This window comes from Artibeus jamaicensis, unplaced genomic scaffold, assembly GCF_021234435.1.
Source record: "Artibeus jamaicensis isolate MK-2021 breed Jamaican fruit bat unplaced genomic scaffold, CSHL_Jam_final contig_3126, whole genome shotgun sequence".
NCBI classification, from domain to species: Eukaryota; Metazoa; Chordata; class Mammalia; order Chiroptera; family Phyllostomidae; genus Artibeus; species Artibeus jamaicensis.
The window spans coordinates 18585693-18609275 of NW_026521723.1; the positions used below are offsets into that span (position 1 = coordinate 18585693).

Consider the following 23583-nt stretch of genomic DNA (forward strand, 5'->3'; position numbering starts at 1 on the left):
GATATAAAACTTCGCTTCCCTTCTGGCTTTCCCTGCTAAATGCCACTCCAGTAGAGACCAAGTGTTGATAAATACAGGGGAAAGAAAAAATCAGTAAGCTGAGCCTGGTCACATTGACCCTTGTGATATAGTTTTATTTTTAACCTCGAAACGCTTGAACTATTCCTGTTGAAGTTTTCTCTCCTTTCCCTGCCTCCTCAACAGAACTCTGGTCTGTGCAGCAGATGCACCTTCAGCTGCCTCCTGCGACCTGCTTGCTCACAATCCGGGAGGTAGCTGCAGCAGATGCTGACTCAGCCCATGCCCTTAAGGTAAGCTTCTCAGACCTGAGCAGGTGCACCGTGGGGACATTTGGAGTGGTGAAAGTGGAGACTGAGGCCAAGCTGCTCTTCACCTTTTGCTCTGAACAAGAAGGTTGTTAAGCAAATGAGTTACCTGTGGGCAGGGGTGGGGGGAGGTGTTTGCGCTGAAAATGAGACTCATCATATGTAAATTTCCGTTTTGAACTCTAAAATATTAGAGCAAGAAGAGATTACCTGCTTTCTGACAGTTTTGGTTCTTTCTTCTGCAATCAACCAGAGTGACTGATGAGGGGTTGCAGGGTTGAGGAAGGGGAGTGGTGAGGAAATAGTTGGAGGACTAAACCCGGGATTTCTAATTTTAAAGTCCAAATGCTGTCATATTTTTACCAATCAGTATTTGCTATGTTAACTGCAAGTCATCCTCATGTGGTTTAAATTCCATCCCTCATTACCTACCAGCTAACGTGCCATAGTTTATTTGCTGCAGCTGCTATTTAAACTTTGCCTGCAGAGTTTAAAACCTATTTTTCCCTAACAATACTCCCTAAATATGACTCCTGCCACCCCAGAGCTCTTCAATCCAACATGCATCCACGGAATAGAAGTAAAAGTATTTTACAAGTCACAAAACTTATACAGGCCATAAATTATTGTTGTAACTTGCATATCTGTTGTGGACCACTCTGCCTGGTTCTAGGAATTGTATCTCTACCCCTTGTGACTAAGGGTGAAGGACGACCTTTGGAATGCCAGCCACAGGAGACAAAGCCTGTCTCTGGTAGCAAATGCTGCCTCAGTTTCCTCTCCCTGCCTCCAAAGCTTGGTTGGAAGTCAATGAGGGGTAAGACCCCTCACAGTGGGGGGCAACCTAAGCCAGACTGGATCACTTGGGAGGCCTTCATGGAAGGACTTGGGGGGCTGCAACAGAAAGCAATGGACTCTTGCCCCCTGGCTTTGACATAGTCCCAGTCCCCATGTTCTCTGGGAGAAGCGCTTCCTGACTCTAATCCCCTTAAACCTGAATACCTGATGGGGAGAGGTGCAGCTCCTTGCCTTGCTAGAGTGTGTCCTGGGGGAAAATCTGGCATCACGAAGTCTTGCTGATAAACCTGTGAAATCTGCTCTGCTAAGAGTGCTTTCATTCATGTTAAGGGTTTAAGCAGGAAACCCTAAAACTCTGTTCCTGACAGACTCTGACTCATACTAAAGCCCTCAGATTTCTTTGAAATGTTATCTACTGTTTGATCCTTGCCACCCTTTTTGCCTGTGTATTAGAACCCAATAAAAGGCCCTGGAGGAGGGGGCTCAAGGCCTTTTTCTCCTTGAAGAAACTGGCCGCTACCGGCCTTTTCCCCTGAGAAACTGGCCACTGCTCATGGCCTTTTTCCTCTGGGAAAATGGCCACTTCTCCTCCCCAAGCAGATCGCATCATGTCTCGGTCATATTTACTGTCATCTGGGGGGACTTGCAAGGAAAGTCGCCCCCACATATATCCAGAGGGACAAATGTAAAATGATTAATGATAATTAATGTATTGGAAGCTTTAAAATGTACCTAGATTATTTCTAGCTTTTGGAGTAACTGCATAGAGTTGGCAGGGATAAGGGAGCAGTGTTTATTTTCTTGTTTCCTCTTAGCTTTGCTTTGGTGTTATATGGTTTAGAGTTCAGCTAAGGACATACTGGGAAGTGGCTTATGCAGCAAAAAAGTGCATTCTGTACACTCTGAAGTACACAGGCTAAAGTCACTAATGCCAACTTAAAGGAGATCTACCCAGATACTAATTTCTGGTTCCTGCCTGCCTCTGTAACCTCCGGGTACATCCGGTAACTCTGCTAAGGGTGTCTGAGTTGTAAGTATGCCTGTTCGCTAGGCACAATTAAGTTCACCACGTATTAAATGCCTAATTGCATTTAGTCTTGTCAGGGTTTCCAAAGCACCAAGATCTTCAAGGTGTGTTCTGGGGTTCTCTGCTAGCAAGACTGGGGGTTGTTGGCTTAGGAGTAACCAAGAAGACAGGTTGATTTATAGTGAGCCCTAGGTAATGCATTCTTGGCCAGTAGAAAACAAATGGTGGTTTAAAATACTGATACTAATAATATAAGCAGCAGAGATGAGAATTGACTAGCTAATGAGATAACTAGAAAGATGGAGAACTGCGGGTGGTGAGGTTGAGCAGATTTGGAGGAGGCCAATTACGTGCGTGTTCAGGGCACAGGGAAAGTGTGGAATCATAGGCCCGAGACCCAGGACAGTGGAGCAGAGGGGGGTGCTGTCTTCAGCCAACTGGTTATGTTAACATCTCAAGAAGCAAAGAGGGGTTACTGTGATATTTCACTTTATACATTTTCTTTCCTTAGAATCAAATATCTCCATAGCAGGGGAAACAGGTTCATAATGTATCATTAAAATACAATTGTTAATTTAACAATTAAATTGAAATAACTAATTAATTGACTGGTTAATAGGTTGAGTTAAAGAATATCTCTGACCTTTAACTTTTGATGTTGTCACTTCCACTATAGTTAAAGCTCAGGAATAAATAGTTATTGCCATGAAAAGGCAAAATAGTTAGTCACTGACATCATCTGAGGGGTGCCCAGAGGGTCCTTTGCCTAAAAATATCTCCCTGACATCAACCCTGTTTGTCTCCTAACTTTAAAATGATAGTCAGGAATGTTAAAACTATTATCTGTTAATCCCATTCTCTTTTTGCTTGAGTCAGTGATTTAAATATACCTGCCATATGCCTTCTCATGACTTTCTTGGCCAGCAACACTTAGTCACCACCTCTTCCTCGTTTTTCCAGGCTCTGTCCTCTTTGTCCTTGGTACCATCTAAGTTGCCCACATGCCCTTGGCTGCCACCACACAGGTAGCTCTGTGGGACACTGGCTTCTACAGAATCTCTCAATAAAACACCAAGGTGAAGAGTGCGGGCAAGACTCTTTACTTTTCTGGGCCTCAATTGCTCTTGTAGGAAATGAAGAGGTTAAATTAGACCCTTTTCCTTCAAAGTGAGGTCCTTGAACCATCAGCATTGTCTAGAACTTATTGTGTGGGAAGATGCTCAGGCCTCACCCCAGTTCTACCAGATCAGAATTTTTAAAAACATTGCTCAAGTGATTCCTATGCACATCGAGCCTCTCTGGTTACCTGCCTGATTCAGATTTCTGATTTTTGTCTGTAGAGTTTAGAACAAGTGCCACAACCCCTGATAACAATTCTGGCAGCATTTCAGAGCATCTGTGAATAACTCCAGTCCTGTGAAGTCTTTTCCATTCCATTAAGGCTACATGAACCTAATAAAGTTGAAAACATTTCATTACTTTTAAAAAAATTCCCAAATCAGCATACCTCTGACCTCATTACACTTTCCTCCTGTATTTGTTTCAAATTGCTATCTTTGAAAGAGGTTGCTCTTTCAAAATATTTCCTTCTTCTCCAGGAAGAAAGTTCTATTCAATTTCATTCCATTTAATCCTATTCAGTAAATGTTCATCGAGTGCTGGGAGCTGTGTTAGCTATACTCACTCTCCTGCCCTCAGAAACCGGTTTGCGCTTTTCTTCGAGGTCATTCGCATTTGCTCTCCATGCTCTGTTGATGTTCCAGTCAGAGCCCCTGTCACTGCAGGAAAACACTATCCTGCTCTGAGCATTTCTGCTGCATCTGTGGCTCTGTCAGGGTCTCTCCCCCTTCACACCCTCACGGCAACACTTCTCTCAGGTTGTCCTGACTCCCACAACCAATCGGCAAGACAGGAGTGGAGACTCAGTTGAGACCTTCCTTCCTCCCCACCCTCTCCTTTGAGAGCATCATAATGTAGGCAAGCAATTAAATTACAAACTTCAACCTAGGAAAAAAAAAGCCCTACTGTTGCCTTTGTGGCTTCTAAAAGGTACTCCTGCCCTGGCTGGTGTGGCTCAGTGGATTGAGTGCCAGCCTGCGAATCAAAGGGTCACCAGTTCAATTCCCAGTCAGAGCATGTGCCTGTGTTTCCGTACAGGTCCCCAGTGAGGGGTTGCAGAAGAGACAACCACACATTGATGTTTCTCTCCCTCTCTTTCACTCTCCCTCCCCATCTTTCTAAAAATAAACAAATAAAATCTTCTAAAAAATAAAATAAAGTCAAATAAATAAATAGATAGATAGATAGATGATAGATAGATAGATAGATAGATAGATAGATAGATAGATAGACAGACAGCACTCCTGGCTGATGCAGTACTATTTGAATTCCTAAGAAATAAATGCTTTTTACTGATTACCAGGGGCCAAAAGGAGAAACGGTTTGGGAGAATTCACATTCTTAAAGAAGTATGGTAAGATTTAAAAAGAAAAGATTACTAAGCTGGCAGTGGTATGTAAGATACATTTGAGTGAGGGAGACCTGAACATTGAAAGGCCAGCTGAGAGCTCTGGAAGTGATGCAACGGAAAGAAAGAAAGGCCTGGACAGGGAAGAGGACCATGAGAATGCCCCCCCCCCCCAACAGAGGAGTGACTAATGAATGCGTGAGTCATGTATTAGACGCTTCCCTTACTTTCTTTCATCTGATCCTCACACACTCTTCTGGGTTATTATGAGCCACACTTTATGGATGAACAAATTAGTCTTAGGGAGATTAAATCAGTTCTCAAACATTACTTAGCTAGTATATGAAAGTGTTCATTTCTTTGCTTTATGTTGGGGCCTTCACATAGGGACTCTTTGTGGAAGTAACATGTAAGCTGAAATTTAAGTGGCAAGAAAAGAGCCCATAACACAAATACAGAGCAAGGGGAGAATCTTGGCAGAAAGACCAAGTGGAAAGGCCCTACAGAGGATTAAGCAACAGGCTGGAGCCACATGCTCCAGGGAAGAGAAAAAAAAATGAAAGAGGCAAGCAGGGGACACTGAGCTTTGTGGGCCAACATAAGGACCTCAGAGTTTATTCCTTGTGGTGGGGGTCCACTAGAGATTGTTAAGTGGGAGTAATGACCTAGTATTAAAAGTTGTTCAAATCACTCTCTTCGTTGGTGAGTATAGATTCTGGGGCACAAGATGGGAGGAATGACACTGAATATGAGGCTATTGCGCCAGCCGGGATGAGAGACGATGGTGCTCAGACCAGGCAGTGGTGGCGGAGATGAAAAAAATGGGTAGAAATGCCCATGGCCTTTCCAGATCTTTCTCCAAGGCCTTCCTCCCCAACTGGGCAGGAAGTTCCTTTGCGTTAGGCACGTAGTACCAAGCATTTTCTAGCTCAACGGCTCTCTAATTGAGTTTACAACAGAATCAGCTGGATTCAGTAGGTCTGATTCAGGAGGGCCCAGGGATTTACATTTCTGACTGGTCTCAGGTCATGCTGATGCTGTTAGTCTGACTGAGCACATACCTTAAGTAAGGACCACTGTTTTAGCTGCCTTACCTTTACTTATTAACTTACTGCCTTCTGAATGGCCCACCGAGCACCACAACCTGCATCGAATAAAGTTTCTTCTCCCCTGCTGGGTTCTAAGTACTTCCCTATTTCTTTTTAAAGAAATATTCATCCCTCAAACTCATGTACCAGTTTCAGCTACTTGTATTGCACTCACACTGCACCGAGTACAACCAGCAAAATCTAGTTCCGTGTAGATCTTCGAACTGTTCAATCTAAATTATATTGGCTGTTTCCTTTAGACAGGAGAATTTTAAAACATAGAAAGTTGACAGAATTTTGTCAACTTTTTCACAATGAAGAGTTTTGATAATTTATGTGCTTTGATTTAGTAAGTGTTTCATTTTAAATCTCAGAGTCCAGATTGTAGGGCAGTTTTTTAATCCTCCAAACTTCACTCTCCCATTTATAGTCCCTGAAATGCAAAACCATGGGACTTGGATAATCTTTTTATTTCCTCTATTCAGATGGGACACAGTAGGGCCAGGGTCCAGAAGAGGACCAAAAAAAGTCATCACAGGGATGAAGTTGCTGCCTAATGAAGAGCATCCAGCTACTCCCCAGTTTGGAAAGATTACGCATGCGGATGCCTCTCGGTGTCCTAACTGGAGGAGGAGGCCCTTCCTCCAATAAGCTCCACTCATGGGCTTGCTTCCCCAGATATCACTGGATGGACCACACAATGCCCCTGCGGGTCTCCAAGGGACACAGTGTGATCCAACAAAGAGGAGAGAATTTGAAAAACTCAGGGATTTTTGTCTTTCTGTTTTGTTTGGGGGGCTTTACTTGTTTCTTTTTTCTGTGCCTCAGAATCCTGGTCTGTAAACTAGAAATGGTAATACCCACCTCATCTGGTCATTGTGAGGATGAAATAAGATGTTATATAAAAGCACATGTCAGGCACTAAAGTCTTGTTTCTCTTTCTCATGGCTTTCAAAACGCAGAGAGATCACTCAGTTAGGGAAAGTCAGACAAACTCACAGAGGATAAGGATCCAGTCACTGCACCAAAACAGAGGTTAGTAGAGCAGGGCATCTTATTCCCCAAGATAACCCATAATGTATCCAATGTGAATAACGTGGGCCAATAGCAACTGCTTTCAAATAAGGTGATCAAAGCTGTCCAGCTTTGCCGAGGATTTAGAGGCATCTCAGGACTTGGGACTTACAGTGAGAAAACCAGGAGAGTCCCAGGCCATCCAGGGCCATTGGTCACTCTGCTCACCAAACAGGAACTAGACAGTCAAGAATGTCTGTCCTTTTTCTCAGTGAGAAAAATTTCTCCTAGATATACAACAAAAGGTTCAGATGTGATTCTTTATGCCCTTAGGCTGTATTTACTTTTTTATATATGTGTGTAAAATTTCTCTAGAGTCCTCTCTACTCACTGTGTCTTTTTGCTCAGCACATGTCCTTTCTCAAAGTCACTGATCTGGTGTAACTCCAGAGCCTGGAAGAATATCTTTAAATAGCAGCATTAAAAAAATAGTAGCATCTTTGTTGACTGCATGCATTGTTTTTCTTCTCTCTTAAAGGGGAATTTTCAAAAACTGTATTTTGCTGTGTATAATGTATACCCACATTTTGTGCACACTGTACACAGGATTATTATACCCTTGGTATGTAATTATTATACCCAGGAGTAATGCGCATCCTTATTTTTCCCTCAAAAAAGTTAGGCAAAAAAAGTGTGCATTATACACAATGAAGTACAGTAACTTCAAATAGATGGGGAGCAAAAAGCTTCCACCACAATTGTTTCCTGCTTCAATAACACTGTTTCTAAGGATCATACTTTGTAACGCTGAATGATAAGAAATGAATGCACTTCAAATTCATCACCACTGTCCCACCAGCCAGACACATCTCTGCTACTGGGGCAGGGTTCTCACTACACACATAGAGCACAGTGTCCCAGACCCTGGCCAGCAGAGTCTGTCTGTTGTGGCTGAAGATAAGAATTAGTGTACAGGCGACAACAACCCTGTGCGGAAAAAGGGAATAGGCACGACTACTCTCTCAAGGGGAGAGTGTCTATGGGTGTCTCGGCCACCCTCTCAAGAGGGGAGTGACTCAACCCTTGCCTAGACAGGCTTTTATTGTTTTGGGGGGGTCTTACATTATAGAAAGATTTATTATCTATCACATAGAATATTATTGTCTACATTCTAGGTACAATCAAGGAAATAAAAACAACATGCAAATGCTTGACAGGACATTTTTTAGTAATTTGTTTAGTTTGAGAATGATAAAGAAATCATTTTTTTAATTTTTCAATTATTTTTTGTTTAGTTTTGGGGGTCTAAATTTTGTTTTTTTGGAAGGGCTCTTTTAAGTTTTTAATTTTTGGTTTTTTAGTTTGTAATAGGTAGGGAGTAGGTGGTTAAAAAATAGTCTCAGTTTTAAAAGCGTCTTTTTTTTTTTAATTTGGAAAGACAGGCCCTTTGTTGTTTTTGTAAGTTGTAATGAGTTAAAGTAGTAAGTTAATCGTCTTGTTTTTAGGACTTGGTAGTTTTTTGGTTTAGAGTTTATAAGGAAAATGAGGAGTATGAGGGGCGTTTTGTTTAAATATGTTTTAGATAAAAGTGGTTATGTGTCAAGGTTTTTTTGTGACTTGATTGAAAATTTATTGTTTTTTGGGGGGAGAATAGTTAGGTTTTTTGTAAGGAAATGATTAGTGTTTATAGGTATTGAGTTAAAAATGGTATTTTGTTTTTTAGGGAGAAGGGCTAGGTTTTTTAGAGAGGCAGTATATTTATATTTTATTTTTATAATAAAAGGTTATGGCTTTGGTATAAATAAGAAGGATTTAAAATATTTTTAATATATTATATTTTTATTTTATTTGTAGTGTGTTTTAGATTGACAAATTTATGAATATATTTATAATTTTTAGAAATAGTTTTTTTCTACTGGTAAATGTATTTATTTTTTTTAATTTTTGGTGATTATCATATTTTTGTAATGTGTTTAAAAGTGAGTTGTTTCATTATTTAGTTGGTGTTTTTGAAATTTTTTAGGGAGGTTGAAGAAGAGGGAGGGAAGATGTTAAGCTCGGCATAGTTTGTTTTTAGGACTGAAGTAGTCTCTGGGTCTTTAAAAAGGATTTAGAATGGTTAAAAGACACATTTTTTATTGTTTTTATTTTTGTATTTTTTATTATTTGAGGGAAGTGAGACTTTTTAAAATAATTAATTTAAATTTTTTAGTAGAATCTTTATGATGCAAATAATATTAGAAATCTCATTTTATTTATTAAAATATTTTGAGACTACGATGTTATTTTTGAAAGCAGAAATAAAAATAAAATTTAGTAAATTTGTATTTTTAAATTAAATCTTTTAAAGGAGGGAGTGAGACACTAGTCTTTATTTCACACTATTTGGTGTTGTTTTAACTTTCGTCTAATTTTTTAAAAATAACTAAGCCTAAAGATTTTTTATTAGGGAGACTAGGTTCTTTAAAAAATTTGTTAAAATAGCATAAAACATTGTTCTTATTTTTTAGAGAGTCTATACTTGTTAAAAGATTTCCTTTTTTACTTTCGATTTCTGCCGTTTCAGATTTCGCAGCCCATACTAAACCTTAACTAATTAGCTATTGGGGAGTATAGTGCGGTGGGTCAGAAATGTACTGTTGGTGAAAACCGTCAGGGAGGGCTCCCTGGTATCCAGGGTACCCTAACCCCGCTTATGGGTTTCAGGTTTTTCCCACGTGTCTAAGACTGTGAGTGGGGCTCAAAGTGCTAGGTGACCAGCCTTTATATTGTGCTCCCTGACCCAGCCGAGAGTTAAATTACCTGTGATTAGAATTCCCTGTGAGGCCCCTGTGTGTCTTGGGATTGACCCCAGACACCTCCGCAAGGCCTCTACTCACATAGGAAAGCCTGAGATCTCAAGCTGGAGGGAGGAGATGCCTCTTATCTTTGGTGTCAGGCCACTCATAAACAATCTTGTTAACTAACTCTGAGTTCTCAAAGCAATCTTCAGAGCCTGGTTGAAACCAAAATACTCATTTACTACCTGCTTTTTTATTTACAGGTAGGCGGAGGGAAAAGGCAGACTCAAAAGGGCTGCAAAAAGTAGCTTTTAAAGAAAGAAAGCACAAAGGCGCTTGTAAAAAAAAAAAAAAAAAGCCAATTGAAAGGAAAGTTTATTGTTCTCTCCCCCCAAGCCTAAAACCTGATTGGGGATTGTGTTGCGGGGATGGGCTTGTAAGTGTTTTTTACAGTGTACTTCTCGTTGTGTGGGCTTTTGCTTGCAGTTGGCAGGAAACCTAGTGTTCTTTCCTGTCACAAGTGTCTTTGTTATGGCGAGCGCCCTCGTGGCTCTTAAATGCTGGACCTGTGCCCGTGGGGTGCGGCAATTGCCAGAGACAGAGAGCAAGGCTTCTGCTTACTAAAGAAAGTGCAGTCACAGAGAGAGCGACCTTGGAAAAATACCCTTTTTCCTAAAATACAACACACCCTAAGCCCTCCGAAAAGCACTCAGGGTTGTCAGCCTTTACCTGGACTTTTGCACGTGCGTTCTACCCACGTTGGCGTGTTGACCACAACCTGATATCCTTGGCTCAAGGCCTTTGCATCCCTGTTTGGGTGCCAGATGTCGCAGACCCTGGCCATCAGAGTCCGCCTGTTGTGGCTGAAGACAAGAATCAATGCACAGGCGACAACAATCCTGTGCGGAAAAAGGGAACAGGCATGACTAATCTCTCAAGGGGAGAGTGCCCATGGTGCCTCGGCCACTCCCTCAAGAGGGGAGCGCCCGGACCCTTGCTGAGACAGGCTTTTATTGTTTTGGGGGGGGGTCTTACATTATAGAAAAATTTATTATCTATCATATAGAATATTATTGTCTACATTCTAAGTACAATCAAAGAAATAAAAATAACATACAAAAGCAAATGGCGATAAACTCATTAGCTCTGCCCTTGGGAGAACTCATACAGGCTTTGGATATTGCCTTGAAAATAGACAATACACATTTATTATTTTAGACCAGGGTGATAGAGTTTTAACAAGAACAAGCCATAACAATTTGTATACATTTTCTAGTCCTGATTCCCACGAAAAAAACTCAGTTTGAAAGTCTGGCTCCTGCCCACCACTTCACTTCTATAAATTTTCCATACAAAACTGAGTCACCTTTGCCAGGCCAAGACAAACCAGTCCCCTACAGCACAGAACTAGCCAGACCTGCTTTTCCCTTCCCAGAAACTGGACTCAACTTTGTGGCAGAACCAGGCAGACAAATACAAAGGTGAACATTTCTGGTGCTGGTAGCCTTTTCACATAGTCTTATTCCATTTGTGTCTGCCTCTTCTTTGTTGCCTGAAACCCAGCAGGGGACTCTGACTCATACAGGTTCCATTTTTATTCATTGTATCTTTTATGAATAGAAAGCAGATGGTCACATTCTCTCCGCCAGGGCACAGGACCTGGGGACACTGGAGTGTGTGCTTAATGGTTTTCCCTTCTCCTCCCAGCAAACACTGCATTTTGAATGGCCAAGGATCCCACGGCGCAGCTGAAATGCCACATTTGCTCTGGCAAGGATTCCACATTGTCATCATTGTTCTTAACCTCACAGCAGCATTGGGGGCTGTGGCTCACCCTCTCTTTTTACATCTGGGTCACACAGTGTTGACTCTTTTAACTTTTTGGTCTCTTTTTCCCTGGCTCTACTTCTTCCTATTGCCCCAAAGTGGTTACATTCAGTTGTGTACTTCAAAGCTCAGATTTCTGTTTTGTGTTACTTTCCCAGCTATGGCTTCCTCTCTCAGTTGTAAGTGGATAATTCTCAAATCTGCATCTCCACAACATAACACTTCTATTAAATGTGCGGGATCTATCTTTCCTCCCCAAACAACTTTATCTTCAGAATTCTATTTTTCTCAGAACTATACCCTCTATTCTCTCTTCTTGGTTCAAAATCTTGTCATCAACTTTGATTCCTTTCTTTTCCCATGTCCAGTCAGAAACAAGAGTGTTAGTTGATTTTCCTTTTTGATGTCTCCTATCTACCTTATCTTACCTATTTCTACTGTCATCAGTCTTCCCCATCCAAGCTTCCCTCACATGCTCTGCATAGCAGTTTCTGCCTCTAGGTCCTCCCACTCCATCCCTCCACATAACAGTTATACTGTTACATGGCTCCTTATTAAGTACCAAATAATTCCAGCTGCTTTAGCCTAAAATTTACAGTTTCCACAAGTCCCTAAGTCCACAATGAACATTTACCCCAGGAGTGGTCTGGATGTTAAATTGTATTTTAAAAGGTCCAGTAGCTAGACTCTTGAATCCTAAAGACATCCACTGCCCAATCTTATTCTGCACCATCTCCCTCTCTGGCTTTAACACCTCGATTTATCTTCTATTGGGCCCTGGCCCCGTTTAATGTTCTGGCTTGCAACTTCTCATCTGCCTCCTGATTCAGGCTGACTGTTAGGGGTACAGAGCACTCTGGCATGATCTTCCTTCACCCTCGGCAGCCCCAGTGCATAAGAATCAGATGGAGAATGTGTTAAGAATTTAAATTCCACCTGGATGGTGGGGGTCAGCAGATTGAGCACCCACCTGTGAACCAAAGCATCGCGGGTTCGATTCCCAGTCAGGGCACATGCCTGCGTTGCAAGCCAGGTCAGGCTCCCAGTAGGGGGCGTGCAAGATGCAACCACACATTGATGTTTCTCTCCCTCTCTCTCCCTTACCCTCTAAAACGAATAAATAAAATCTTAAAAAAAAAAGAAAAAGAATTTAAATTCCAAGACACCTCTCAGTCAAGTTAGGGCTGCAGCCAACGTCTGCAGCAGTGTCGTTTCTATGAAGGTGGAAATGTTGTATTCCGTGTTGTCTAACAGAGTGGCTACTAACCATATGTGGCTATTGAGCACTTGAAATGTAGCTAGCATACCTGAGAAACCAAATTATTGATTTTATTTTGATTAATTTAAATTTAAATAGCCACATGTGGCTAGTGGGCACCACACTGAACAGTGCAGATCTATAGTTCCACAAGCATCACAGCTGATTCCGATGAACAGGTCTGTTTAAGAACCACTTTAACAAGCGGTCCAGGTGACCCTTACGCTCACTTACTGGCACACAGTACGTAATCAACAAATGCTTGTTAAAGGAATGGATGAACAAATGAATACAGAAGTGAACCAGAACATAATTTTCATTGAGATTCAAGTCTGTACTTTCCAAATAAGAAAAGTTGAGGAAGGCTTTCCAAGATTAAAGGGGCTAAAAACACCAACCATAAAATTAAATTCCAAAAAAAGAAAGAAAGAAAGAAAAAAGTGATTTTCCTCTTTGAAAAGCAAACAAAATGCACTTACCAACCAAATGTAATAAATTGACATGAAAGGGATCCTGCCTCAAAAAATTTAAAAACACATATGACATTTGGGGACTACTTGGACACATTTAAATATAAATAACATGTTACATGATATTAGAAAATTATTTTAAGTTTTCTTAGGTAAGATGTCATTGTAATTATCAAATAAAATGTCTTTATTCTTACAAAATACATATGGAGATACTTAGGGATGATATCATGATGTCAGCAACTTATTTTTCAAGAGTTTCAACCAAAAATTGTGGGAATCTGTGTGTGTGGAGAGAGAGGGAGAGAGAAAGCAAAAGTGGCAAATGTTAACAATTGTTGAATCTAGGTGGAGTATATTTGAGTGTTTATTGTGGGTATTCTTCCTCCTTTTATGTATATTTGAAAAAAAGTTAAGTTGAAGTAAAATTCACTCACAATGAAGTGGCAAACTCTAAAGTAAATTTAAAAAAATTTTAAACACTGCATCTTCTGACGTTTGGGTGCCAAATTCTTCCCAGACTAGCACAGTGCTGAAATTATGCTACAAATTCTCCAGGCCAGGTGTTGCAAACTGGCAGCTACAGGTCCTATGGAGGCTGTACGCGTATTTTTCCTGGGCCCAAATAGAGGTTTTTTGAAAAAAATTATTTGCCAACATTAAAAATTCCAAGAATTTTTATCTTGATATATTATGTAATAAAATATTTTGCAATATAATGAAATATAAATACATATAATAGCAAACACGTATAGATGACTTCCTACAAGACGAGTACTCTTCTAAGAGTTTCAGGTACTACAATGAACTCATTTGCTCCTCACAATAGCTGGGTACTATTATTATTCTTCCTCTACAGACAGCAAACTGATAACAAAGCGGTTAAGAAACTTTCCCAAAGTCTCTCAGCTACTGATTTGTAGTGCCAGGGTGGAATCCTGTGCTGTCTGCCTCCTAACACTACACTGTACCACCACTCACCAAAATCGGCACCCCCGGTTTCTCTGGAAAGATCAGAAGATCTGGCGACACATTCCACATGATATCAACTGACCAGAGCCAAGAAGCTGCATTCCCCTGAAGGCAGGGCATCTTCTCTTACGCTTCCCCGAGTCCCCACTCAGCCTGCTTCTGGGGCTTTGGGATTTGGCCCCTACTCTCGCCATGGCACAGCTGAATACCCTAGAGTGAATGGCATGTGATAGATTATATCACAGACACTCGTACACTGCACAAACTAAGCTGGATATCAGGTTGCTTTTTAAACAGACATGAAGCCCCAGTGGGAGCAAGGGCTAGTAACAAGGGTAACTTGGACCACATGTGTGCATCTGTGGTGGTTGAGGAGGGGGTGGAGAAATGTCAGGATAATTGTTGGTAGATGATGGAGAAAAGTTATAAGAAGCCTGAGATACACATTACATAGTTGGTAAGATGTCCCTCCAGAGGGCGGTGTGGGTGAGTGAAAGAGCATAGACCAGGATGGCCTGGGTGGGGACCTGACTGCATCACTTGGCTGCTATATATCCTTGAACAAGTGATTTATCTTCTCTGGCTTCCATTTTCTTGACTATAAAATGGGTTGATGAGACCTCTAGGGCGGTGGAAGGAATTAGAGAGAGTTTGTGAAGTCCGTTTGGGCCCTGTTAACATAGATAACCAAAATACTTTTCTCACTATGAATCATTCATATTCATATTTTTTTATTTCCCCTTAGCATTATAAAGCAAGAAGAAATTAGGAAGCTATGGTAAGTACTAAGTTCTTCCCGGATCTTCACATATCAGGGGTTCAGGTCTGCTTCATTTAGCCTGCAGCCTAAGCAGCTGGCACACTTGTCCTTATGGTTTGATGATATTTATTGGCTTTTTGCCAAACCAGAGTTGCTAGAGCAAAACCCAGAAGAAATCGACAGAGTAGGGAAAAGGCAGAGAGAGACCTGAGAAAGATTTGTGAGCAAAGATCGTCAGTAAAACTTTAAAAGCAAAAAATGCAGCAATAATCTAAATAGCTAACAATTTCTTCATTCAGCAGATTATTGATGACCTGCAATGGTCCTGGCTCAGTGGCAGGTGTAAGGGATGCAGGTGTGAACAAAACTAGACATGGCCCCTGCCCTCCTGGGAGGTCTCCTGGGATGTCTCCCGGTGGTAGTTGGTTAAATGAATGATAGCACTCTCATTCTGGAATGCTACACTGCCGTTATGAAGAAAGTTTGTAGAGAATAATTAATAAAACAGCCTAGTCTTGTGTTATAATAGCAAATTAAAAAGCAGGGCACAAAATTGTATTCATAGTATTAAGTGTGTAATATAAATCACTCATAATCCACAACTGAAAAATAAGAATTGTCAACACTGAACTTCATTACTTTCAACATCATTTTTTCCCTATTCTAAACACCTCTACTACATTCATAAGATGAACTATCAGAAAATACAGAAAAGAGGGTTATAGGTATTATTTCTGGATTGTGGGATTATGAGTGATTTTGTTTTTGTCTCTATGATTTTTTATATCTTCCAAGGTTCCTGTAAGAAACATGTACCAACAGGAAATAAGCCCATTAACACACAGTCACAGACACACCTACAGCTTCTCTCCCAGCGCTCATTCGTTTTCTCTTCCCCTTTGCCTTTGGTGTCTCCAGGGCAGGGCACGCAGGCCTCCACCCGGGCAGCACAGGCATTGTGAGAGATGCTTCGACCGTCACTGCCATGTTCCGACGGAGCCCAGTGTCTCCTGCACCATGATAAACTGCCACCTGTCCTGTGGCGCCGCCTTCCACATGTGCAAAGAGGCGGAGCACGAGCTCCTGTGCCCTTTAGAACAGGTTCCGTGCCTCAACTCCGAATATGGCTGCCCCCTGTCCATGTCCCGCCACAAGCTGGCCAAGCATCTGCAAGTGTGCCCCGCCAGCGTGGTCTGCTGCTCCATGGAGTGGAACCGCTGGCCCAACGTGGACTCAGAAACAACCCTTCACAAGAACATCATGAAGGAGAGCCCCAGTGAGGAGTGTTTGGATACAGCCCTGGCCCTCCAGGACCAGAAGGTCCTTTTCAGATCTTTGAAAATGGTAGAACTTTTCCCAGAAACTAGAGAGCCCAGGGAGGAAGAACCTATTCTGAATGGAGAAGCCAGCTGGGAGGAAATGGGCGGAGCAGTGGGTGGAGCAGATGCTGGTTTAGTGCCACATGGCTCTCTGTCAGCCACTAAAGGAGAGATGGCAGAGCTGAGTCAAGAAGAACGTGAGGTGTTGGCCAAAACCAAAGAAGGGATAGACCTGACCAAGTTTAGCAGGTGGGAAAATATTTTCAGCAAAGAGAACGCAGCCTCTGCTTTAACAAACTCATCAGCAAGCTGTGAAAGCAGAAACAGTGATGGACCAGGGAAGGAACAGATTTCCAACGGCAGTAACATGGTGGGAGAGGACACTGCCAAAGGGCAAGAAGCACAGCAAACCCAGAAACAGCAGGACTGCCATGCGGCTGTGGAAACAACAGGGCTTGCCCCTTGGCAGGACGGTGTTCTGGAAAGACTGAAAACAGCTGTGGATGTGAAGGACTATAATATGTACCTGGTGCACAATGGGAGGATGCTAATACACTTTGGTCAAATGCCTGCTTGTACACCTAAGGAAAAGGACTTCGTTTATGGCAAACTTGAGGCTCAGGAAGTGAAGACTGTTTACACCTTCAAAGTTCCTGTGAGCTACTGTGGGAAGCGGGCTCGCATTGGCGATGCCATGTTGAGCTGTAAGCCAAGTGAACACAAGGCAGTAGACACTTCAGATTTAGGGATCGCTGTGGAGGACCTGCCCAAATCAGATCTCATCAAGACCACCCTCCTGTGTGCTTTGGAAAGAGAACTCAAAGGTCACGTCATCTCTGAATCCAGAAGCATTGATGGGCTGTTCATGGATTTTGCTACTCAGACATACAGTTTTGAGCCAGAACAGTTTTCCTCTGGAACGGTGCTGGCTGACCTCCTAACCACTTCCAAGCCAGAGGGGCTCCATGTGGAACTCCACAGTGAGTGCGTGACCAGGAGACACAACAAGAGCAGCTCTGCCTTCACTTTCACTTGCAACAAATTCTTCAGGAGGGATGAATTCCCGCTGCATTTCAAGAATGTCCACACAGACATTCAGTCATGTCTTGATGGCTGGTTCCAGCATCGGTGCCCCCTCGCCTACTTGGGATGTACATTTATTCAGAACCATTTCCGTCCCCCAGGGCAAAAGGCAAAAGTGATCTACAGTCAAGAGCTCGAGACCTTTGCCATCAAGCCAGAGGTTGCATCAGAACTGAATGAGGGAAGGAAGAACCACCATCTCTCAGGCCATGGAGGAAAAAGCCAGAATTCTCTAACCAGCTTGCCCTTGGAGGTTTTGCAGTACATCGCTGGGTTCTTGGACAGCATCAGCCTGTCCCAGCTCTCCCAGGTGTCTGTACTGATGAGGAGCATCTGTGCCACTTTATTACAGGAGAGAGGGATGGTCCTCCTGCAGTGGAAGAAGAAGAGGTATTCCCATGGAGGCACCTCCTGGAGAGTCCACAAGAAGGCAAGTAAACACTCATTCATTCAACCAATATTTAAGAGCTTTATATGTGCTAAGCACTCGACTAGGCACTGGGACTGTACTAGGTTCCTGGAAATAAGACATAATTCTTGAGCCTAAGAATGCCAGTCTAGTAGGGAAAACAGACCTATAAACATATCGATGGCAATACAAATAAATGGCAGTGCCTGTTTGTCTCTATGTATGGTCCTGGATATCTTCTCTTTGCTCACATGACCCATTCTCCAACCTTCTCCACCACGGTCTGTCCCCCAGGATGCTGATCTCCACAGACTGCCTCAACTGGCTGCCTCGCCTTCTGGTTTCCAGTTAGGCCACCCGATGGCACTGTATCAGCAGGTGATGGGAGAGGGAGAAAAGGGGACTCGGCAGTTCTTTCCTTCTGGCTTCCTCCCAACATGTATTCTCCCTCCATGACTCTTTGCAGTGGCTGAGTCTCTCCACTGAAGGTGGCTGTATCAGGTGGCTCTGTCCACACAAAGACCATTCCAGTCCAATGACCTCCCTCTTCTTTCCTTTCAGGCCTAGGGTGGTAACACTCTAGACTGTTACCAGTCCAGGTCCTGCCCTACGTCTTGTGGCTTTCCTAAACCTTGTCCACAATTTGTACATCATTCCTTCTTAAAATTCTCTTCAAATTACCTGAGTGTGCCATCTGTTTCCTGCTTGGACTCTGATGGACACAGTATGCCAACAAATTCCCTGTCCTCCCATATCAACTAATTTTTTAAAACAGTTTTTGCCTTTGTTAAATGCATTTTGAAATCCTAGTATATGTGCTGCCAAAGCAAGCACCATTTTGAAATTCTAAAATAATTTGGCCCACTGATTTCTTCTAGTTCAAATACCTATTAAATTTTTCAAAAAAAAAAAAAACCCTCTGTTGTAAATTTTTAAAATGTGTTTCTTTTTCCCAGTTTATACTCACTCAACTGTACTATGACTTCTATCACCTTGTACCAAATGGAAGTGGGACTCCTAATTCAGCATATCCAAAGTGCCCTAAGCATCCTTTCTTACAGTAAATATGTTGGTAATATGCATCAAAAATTCATGTGCCCATTGAGGTCAATAATTCCATTACAGTTGAGTTTCTTCCCAATATGTGGGTGTGTGCAAATTGGCACTGGGGAGTTACAGTTGTTTACATCTATTCTTCTTTTTTTGCCTTCTTTTTTAGGCATATTCATGCCTAAAATATCTTGTATATTTACTATTATTTATTTCCTGAGCAGCTTTCTTCAAAGAATCATTGAGATGCTCTCTCATGTGTCCATCCCTATATCCAGATGTTAAATAAATGCTGACTGCCAACCAACCATGTGCTAAGGATAAGCATGAATGGGACTAAGCCCCTGCCATTCAGGAATTGTATAGTCTGGAACTGCCTAATAGCGTCCTCTGTAAAACCTGATGCAAATAATTTGACTTATATACTAGAAATTCCATTATTTTTTGGCTCATATTTGTTCCCAACTGAGTGATTGCTGTCCATTCTTGAATATAATTTGGGATACACCAATTTCTTTGCAGAATTAAAGAGAGAGAATTTAGTTGGAGCATCCTTTAACTCCAAGTAAATTTTCTTTCTGGAGTTAAAGTGGCTCTTTAAAGTAAAAAAAAAAGGAAATTGTTCTAAGATCCCAGGAAACATTTTACTTACATAGGAACAATGACAAGAAACTGAGGGTGAAGTGGTCAGGTTGAAGGGGTATCAGGTTATGCCTACTCTTGTAGCCAGATTTTAAAACTAGTGACTTTGCCACAACATCCTAGGTGGAAAGGTCAGAGGGTGTTTGAGTACCAGACTCCTAGATTTCTACTAAAATTTTTGTGCTAAGATTTATGTATAACAATACGTTTAGTTTCAAGCAACAGAAAACCAACTTAAAATGGCATAAACAATAAAGATAATTTATTGGACCCAAATATCTAAAAAGTCCAGAGGGAATAGCATCAGGTAAGGCATGATCTGGTAGCTCAAGAAAATTCCCCCGATTGATGTTTTTTTCTATTTTTTAATCTCTCTCTCTTCAATAGTGGCTCCATTGTAAGATGTAGTGATGCCTTGGTGATTCCTGGGGCTACCAGTCACTCCTAAAACTGCAGTTTCCCAAGTCAAGTACAGAGGGAAAAAGAGAATCTGCTTCTTGATATCTCAAAAAAAAAAAAAAAAAAGCGCTCTGGAGTAGAGTCATTGAAACTAATTGTCCTGATTTGAACCATGTGTCCATTCTAGAGCTGGTGGGTGTATGTGTGGTGCTAGTGGTGGTGTGGTGGATTCAATAAACAGATTCGTATCAGTCATTCCAACTCAATTGCGTGGCTGGCTAGGAAGGTTATCTATTGGAAGTGGGAACTGGGAATTGGGTGCTGGAGAAGAAATGAACAAAATGTCTGCAGCATCCACTAACCACTAAAAGCTAAGAACAGGAAAAACAGGAAAGCATTTCCTTATACTGTTCAAATAAAGCTAGCCTGAGGGTCCTGCCCCAGTGTTTACTTTTGAACTATCTTTCCCAACAGATCTGGCAATTCAGCAGCCTCTTCTCTAAAATCAACGACTGGGAATTTAATGAAGTCACTTCCATGTCTGAGCACCTGAAGACCTGTCCTTTCAACATTGTGGAGCACAAGACTGAGCCAGTTCTTTTGACTAGCATGTGTGAGCCCCATGAGCAGGCCCGAGAGAGCTTGGTTGCCACCTTTAGAGCCAGACCACAGGGAAGACAAGCCAAGTAAAGAGTCCAATACCACTGTTCTTGAATTCTTCCTCAGAGTTACTAAAAGACACAGTATGCTTTTGGGGACTTCCCTCTATAACTGCATATATGCTTCTCTAGGTGTATTAGAGCGTGCAATGTCCCCCAAAACCCGAGCAGTTGCACAAGGTCTAAGAACTTCCTAAGCCCTGCCTTGTACAGTTGTTATTATACTGCATTGATGACTTCCTTTCCTTTTTTATTTCTAAAATAGATCAGTCTGAAGAGAAAATAGGTAACTTGAGGTTATTGAGAAAGATAAGCCCAGTTTCTTAAGAGATAAGAGAGCAATGAATTCCATAAACAGTATAGACCTGTGCTTTTACGGGGTGGGAATGGCAGGGGTGGGGATGGTGTTCAGTTTACAAGCGCGTTCCCATTTGTGGGGCAGGCCATGCAGAGATGCTGTCTGAGGTATCAGTTCTCCATGGTGAAGGGCACCAGTGGGAAGGTTCTGGAGCTGGGGCTGTCTTGCCTTTCAAGTCCAGGGCTGTTTCTCATTGCCCCACTGCCCCTAAGACCAGACATCCAAACACAGCCTGACAGAATAGAAACCACGGCTAAGCACAAACCAGAGGATGAAAGGCAGAAATAAGGTCACAGACTTTGTTGTATAGAGTCTTGACAACATACAGGGCAACCTTGAAAATTGAGGAGTCCAGAAGAGACACTATATTCATGGAGAACGTAAGGGCAAAAGCCTCAAGCCTACACTTTAATAATGACGTAAGAGTCCAGGTATTTTTCTCCTGCAAATTATATCCCGGGTCTGGATTAGGGAGAGCGAGGCCACAGGCCAGCAGCCGTGTGCACTGCAGGTCCTGTGCGGGACCTCGGGAAGGAAGCCATGGCAACATGGTGGTTGCCTCTAATGGCTCCTACCCATTACTGGTCACGGCTCCAGCCTGTCAAAACTGTGTGACGCTGCTAGTTTGGGGTAACAAACAGCAAATATTTATGATAACAAAAGTAAAAGAAAAATTCGTAACAGAAACTGATTTCCCCTTTCCTTAAAGCAGGGTTTCTGGGAACTGCTGCCATTGGGCACCAAATAATTCCTTGTCATGGGGGACTGTTCTCTGCATGACAGGATATTTCGTAGCATCCCTAGCCCCTAGTCATAGATGCCAGTAGTACCCCTCCAGCTGTAACAACCAAAAATGTCTCCAGACATTGTTAATTATCCTCTGAGTCACTCCTGGTAGAGAACCACTGCCCTGAAAGATGACATGCCCGCAGCAGGAAGTTAGGATCCGCTTTTTTCATACAGCAGAATCTTCTCTCCCACGTAGTTGTCTACAACAGTGAAAATTTCATCAGCTCTTCTTTATTTACAAAAGGGGTTTTAGACACATGGTGATTTTAAGTTGGGAACCAGATGGAGCTGATTTGTTTGGTATGGCTTCATGCCCTTGGGTCAAGTGCAAAAGCTGATCCTTTCAGCTCTCTCCATGTGTAGCTGAAGCCAGGAAAGTTGAGCGAGTTATCTTATGTTTACATGTCTCTCACCTTGATTGGTGCCATTTTTTCAGCAGCCCTAGCCATCCTCAAGCACTTGAGAAAGAAGGGAAACGGAGGCTAGGCATCGTGGAGACGTAGGGAACAAAGAATTTAGCCAACAACAGAAGTGGGTCTAGTTGATCTGGATGCTCGTTATCTCCCACATCTCTGAAGATGGTCCAAAGCCGGTGTAGACGAAGCAGACGACACCTCTGAGAAGAGTCAAGAGGCACACAAGCAAGTCCCAGAGTGGAAATCTGTTCACCTTTTCATTACAATGTACCACTTGGTACTGTTCAATAATGTAACTATTTTTCCTCATTCTTATTGTTTGGTTTATATTTCACATTTGTATATAAGGCATCGTTTTCTAAAAATATAACTAGAGTGTGATCTAAGATTTTATTTGGTGAAGATAAGTAACTGTAAACAACTAAATCCTGAAGTGGGGAAAAAAGGGAGAATTCTCCAGGTAACAGTTCCATGTGTTTTGGATCTAGTCCTTCCTATGTGGAGAAAGAAACCTCCTAAAGTTCATATGGGGATTCTTATTTTACTAGGGGAGAGAGAGAGAGACAGAGAGAAAAAGGTGGGGAGCTATCAGCCAGGGGAGGGGAAAGTTAGGGGCTACAGTTAGAGGGGTGAGCAGTGCAGAGAAAGGAGGACAGCAGAGGGCTGTCCCCCACTATCCAGGTGGGTGGGGCAGGCCGGGGGCAGGAGAGCGGTCAGGACAGTGCCACACTGCTCTGTGGGCTGCACACTCCAGTCGCACTGTGCTTTCTCTGTTGCTGCCTTCAGAGCAATACTGAATTGATCAACAGCATCACACACATTTTATAAGATATCTAATAGTATATGTTGCAGAAAGCAGGGTACTGCAGTGTGTCCACTGATCTATCCAAATAACAAACACATTTTATGGTGAGAGGGCAGTTGGAGCAAAAGGAAACCATTTTACAGAGACTGAATTGGGCAGAAGACGGTTCGGTTAGTGAGATATGGCTGCAGTGAGCAGCATGAGCAGCAAGCAGTATCTGACAGAGGCCAGACAGTCAAATGTGGCTTCAGACTCAGACGCACTGAGGGGAGTGGAAAGGGAATGTGTTCCCAGGATGGAAAGATGTCTATGTGTTTCGCCACCAGGATAATTGGTTCGGAGTAGAAATCGGCCAAATTTGGAGAGTGAGGTCCAAAGAACTGTTGCCATAATAGAATAAGGATCTGGAAAAGATGTTTCTGTCTTAAAATAAAGGGAAAAGTGAAGAGCAAGGTGGGTCTTGGAGGTGTCACCAGAAAACCACTGTCAAATTCTGATCTATGTGTGATGTCAAATAAAACTGGAAGGAAGAATGAGATTGTGCATTTCTATAAAGACTCACCTCTGTATACTGGAAGTCCCAACGTCTCTACAAGCAGATACAAAAGCTGCTTTGCACTCTTAAAGGCTCGCTGGGTAAATCTTGTAAGTTAGGTCTAGAGACAGATTTGTGATTCACCGGCATAGAAGTCATTGTGGAAACAAAGGAGTTTGTGTCTTAAAGAAAAGCCAGGGAGAAAGTCTGAGGAACACAGTGCTCTGGGCATGTGGGTAGCCCACAGCTTTAGGAAGTCCTGGAGCATCTATAGAGCTCAGCCACTCATTGTAGCTCCCACCATCTTCTTCGTCTTTGAAAGCTGGACCCAA

General features: G+C 42.4%; 1 protein-coding gene across 2 annotated transcripts; it reads left to right on the forward strand.

The window, feature by feature from the left end:
• FBXO40 (F-box protein 40) lies at positions 1 to 23254 on the forward strand. Of its 2 annotated transcripts, XM_053663032.1 has the most exons (6): positions 1 to 93; positions 205 to 311; positions 6669 to 6741; positions 14773 to 14805; positions 15706 to 17619; positions 20164 to 23254. In XM_053663032.1, the coding sequence occupies exons 4-6, from the start codon at positions 14803 to 14805 to the stop codon at positions 20377 to 20379; spliced, it is 2133 nt and encodes a 710-aa protein (XP_053519007.1). In that variant the 5' UTR covers positions 1 to 93; positions 205 to 311; positions 6669 to 6741; positions 14773 to 14802; the 3' UTR covers positions 20380 to 23254. The 2 variants fall into 2 exon arrangements, with proteins under 2 accessions (XP_053519007.1, XP_053519006.1); XM_053663031.1 differs by lacking the exons at positions 1 to 93; positions 6669 to 6741 and having other exon boundaries at positions 129 to 311.
• The last annotated feature ends 329 nt before the right edge of the window (positions 23255 to 23583 follow it).

Excerpts from the sequence above, each read along its gene's own strand:
- FBXO40 (XM_053663032.1), top strand. Across the intron at positions 17,620-20,163 it reads CCTGGAGAGTCCACAAGAAG|ATCTGGCAATTCAGCAGCCT; the intron begins GCAAGTAAACAC and ends CTTTCCCAACAG.